The sequence below is a fragment of the Corvus brachyrhynchos genome, unplaced genomic scaffold (assembly GCF_000691975.1).
Source record: "Corvus brachyrhynchos isolate BGI_N302 unplaced genomic scaffold, ASM69197v1 scaffold544, whole genome shotgun sequence".
NCBI lineage: Eukaryota > Metazoa > Chordata > Aves > Passeriformes > Corvidae > Corvus > Corvus brachyrhynchos.
Window position 1 is genome coordinate 3,234,723 of NW_008238325.1, and position 3,334 is coordinate 3,238,056.

The following is a 3,334-nucleotide window of genomic DNA, read 5'->3' on the forward strand; positions in this document are numbered from 1 at the left end:
CGCTGCACAGGGGGTAGCCGGGGGACAGGCTCTGCGGGAAGGAAAACACAGCACTGACTGCAGCGGGCCCCACGGGAGACAGCCCAGCTGCAGGACAGACAGCGTGTTTGTCAAGGACAGGGAGCCCGCAGGACAAGGAGCTGCAATGCTGCCCCACACATCCCCCACACCAGCGGGACCCCCTCTGTCTGTGGGGTCAGGCAGCTGATACGCGGTCACGCTCACACACACTCATGGTCACACACGGTCACATGCACAGAATGGAACTCACACTGTGCTGCTTTCCCAAGAGGCACTGAGTAGAAGCAGGGCTCTGAACCACAACACCACCTCTATTTTCCTCCTATCTCCCCAAAATCGCAAGTACCAGAATGATCATGACATAATAAAGACTTACTGCTAGCACCATCTCTGGCTAAATATCTGGCTTAATGTTGAAGTAAGCTTGCCATTCCCAGCATCAAGAAAAACTGGGAAGTAGCCACGTTAAAAATGTACATGAGCTACTGCATGCAGAGACCATAACCACCCCAGGAGGAGGCCTCCTTGGTACGCCAGGCCACATGCAGAGGAGCAGGCATGGGGAAGGAGATCTGTCCATCAGCATTTCCATGCAGGTGCTCCACGGGATGAGGCAGTACCTGTGCCTGCTGTAACCCTGGGTACTGCGGGAGCTGGGACAGGGGCTGAGCCTGGGGAGTGAAGACAGCAGCTTGGTCCATTGGCTGCCCCTGCAAGATACAGCATCATCAGATACAACCCCACACCTGCAGCAAGTCTGGTTCTGGACACAAACCCCACCAAATTGTGTCCTAAAGAGTCATGGAGTGACAACCATTTCCTCCAGGACAGCACCACTGCTCAGTGCTGAACTTCTGCGCTGTATTTAGTCACAGGAGGTGGAAGCACTGACCTTTGGTGTCTGGCACGCTGACACTGCAGCCAGGAGGAGGCAGCCCTCCACTGCAGAGGGCTTGCAGAGACCCTTTAAATGGGGCTTTGCAAAAGACTAGAAAAGAAATAGTCTGGCTGTCTTGGGGCCAGTACATTAAACCACCCAGGAAACTCAGAGTGAAGCACAATCTCTGATACAACCACCCAGCTGATGGATTTTGCTCAGGATACCTGGTCCCCAGCTTCCCCAGGTGCAGCAGGCGAAATGCTCATGAGTGCTGATGAATTTGAAGGTGACATACAAACACCAGTATGGGTAATGTAAGCAGCTCCAGCTCCAACCAGTGCAGCTGGGAACATGTTCCATGTCAAGATCAGCAGCCAGCCTTGATTGTCCATCCAAATCACCTCAGTATCTGTGCCCAGTTAAGGGCAAATCATTTAAAGATTTCAACTGTAACTGCTGCAGTGCGTTTTGATGCATGACAAAAGAGAAAAGAATTTCACTGTTAGACTTAATTTCATGACAGATTGTAAAAACCTGGCAAATTAGAATGTGCCAGGATACAATCAATCCATGTGTTTCCTGTGTGACTGGGATGCTGCACAGCTGGCCATTTTTAGAACCATTCCACCAAAAAAACCCAGTGACAGGAGCTGGAAGCAGCAATGATCCTTCCCTGCAGCCGCCCAGTTCCCCACAAAAGCAAATACAAATCCAAGCCCTCCAACAAAGCCTTTGCCATTCCAGCCAGGATATCTCAAGAGAGATGATAAATTAAGGTTAAAAGTGACTTTGATAACACACTGCAAGCAGCAACATCACAACGTAGGCTACCAGCTGGATAAGGATTGGAGAACCCTCCCTGTGTCCCTGCTGCAAACCCAAGTGTGCCTAATTAACTGCAAACAGGGAGATAGATCCCCCATTCTAACAGGCCCCCAGTAACACCAGCAATGACTGCACATGTAGGAAATACAGAAACCAGGGTCAATGGCAAAGCCTCTTTGAACACACATCTGGCTTTGCCTTACCAAGAAGGGCCTTTAACAGTGTGGCAGTTTCACTGGGACAGGACCAAAGTCCTGCGACCAACTCTAGAACAGCTTCACTAATTATTATCTGGAAAGCTTTATGGCATGGATACTAGGAATGAAACTTCATAGCATCACTGTTTTTCCCAGAAACAACTGAATTCTATGAAAGTCAACGATTTAGTAGGTAAGTGTTAGCTGTTACTGCTTTTGGAAGTAACAAGATCTGATTATTCCCATAATAATATGTCAGTGTAGAACACCCAGCCATGCTCACACAGTCACAGCCTCGGGCACATCCTGCAGCTGCTCTCATTTTCCACAGCAAGAAACACATGAGAAGAGGAAAAAATTGACCAGTGATGCAGCTATTGGAAATACTTGTAGGTGAAAGTCATTCTCTGTGCACCCGTGTATTTGCAGTGTCCCCCATGCAGCTGCTGCGGTCCCGGGTGAGCGGCCCCAAAGCACAGTGTCACTATCAGAAGCAGAGTGCAGCCTGAGTGGTGAAAGGAATGCATGCTTGGGTGAAAGTAAAGCAAAGGTCATGGTCTCTGAGTGGTTACCATTATGTTGTCAAAGCCATCCTGAAGGGATACAGCAGAACTACAGACATCCTGCGGGAAAAGGACGGGCAAGAATATAGCAACAGCACAAGGAGCACGGACGATTCAGCTTGGGGGTTAGCGGGGCTGTGCAGCACCGTTACAGAGCTCACCTGGACGGGCTCAGAGAATGCTGGAACATGGGAAAAATAAAGGGACTAAGACACCAAATGAAGTTTAAAGGCAGTTGGCCCTGGTTAGCCAACATTTGGGGAATTATTGCAATGTAACTATCAGCTGGCTCCCCACTGTAAGCCAGGCAGGGAACACAGCCCCCGCACGATGCAAACCCCCTGTGCTGCTCCTCAGGCTGAGGGGTTGGACAAACCTGCTGGAGAGCCCGTGCCTGTGCCTGCTGCCGCAGGAACTGCTGCTGCTCTTGCTGCAGGAGCTTCATCTGGACCAGCTGCTGCTGAGGGAGGATCCCGTGGATCGAGGGCGGCTGCACCACCAAGCCCGAGCGCCGCTGCAGCAGGTTGGACAGGGCTTGCTTCGTGTTGCTTGGCACAAAGGAGCCTGCTGGGTCCAGCCTGGAACCACCTGAAAACCACCCAAAACAAAAATGCATCTTCTGCCTTCCCTACGAGTGCTAGTGGTACAGAGCACTGCTAACCCATCAGCTCTACATAATGACAATAAATGCATCTCTGCAGAGGCACAGTTCAGATTAAACCTGATTTCTGGCCTGAAAATTTAAATGGGCAAAGTAACTTTGAAGACTGCCGCTTGTAAATGAGAATGGAAAAAGCTCAAAGACTGCTGGCTGCTACATGTTCCATGTCACATAAAGCACCTCGCTA

The 3,334-nt window shown here is 50.3% G+C and overlaps 1 protein-coding gene across 1 annotated transcript in view; it reads right to left on the reverse strand.

The window, feature by feature from the left end:
* Positions 1-37: 37 nt before the first annotated feature.
* Positions 38-3,334, reverse strand: part of MED12L (mediator complex subunit 12 like) — a 97,630-nt gene continuing 94,333 nt past the window's right edge. Inside the window, exons 38-40 of the mRNA XM_017734415.1 lie at positions 2,863-3,074; positions 2,496-2,546; positions 38-731 (exon numbers count right to left, since the gene is read on the reverse strand). Of these exons, the coding sequence (XP_017589904.1) occupies positions 504-731; positions 2,496-2,546; positions 2,863-3,074 (491 nt within the window). The 3' untranslated portion in view covers positions 38-503. The remainder of the gene's footprint in view (positions 732-2,495; positions 2,547-2,862; positions 3,075-3,334) is intronic.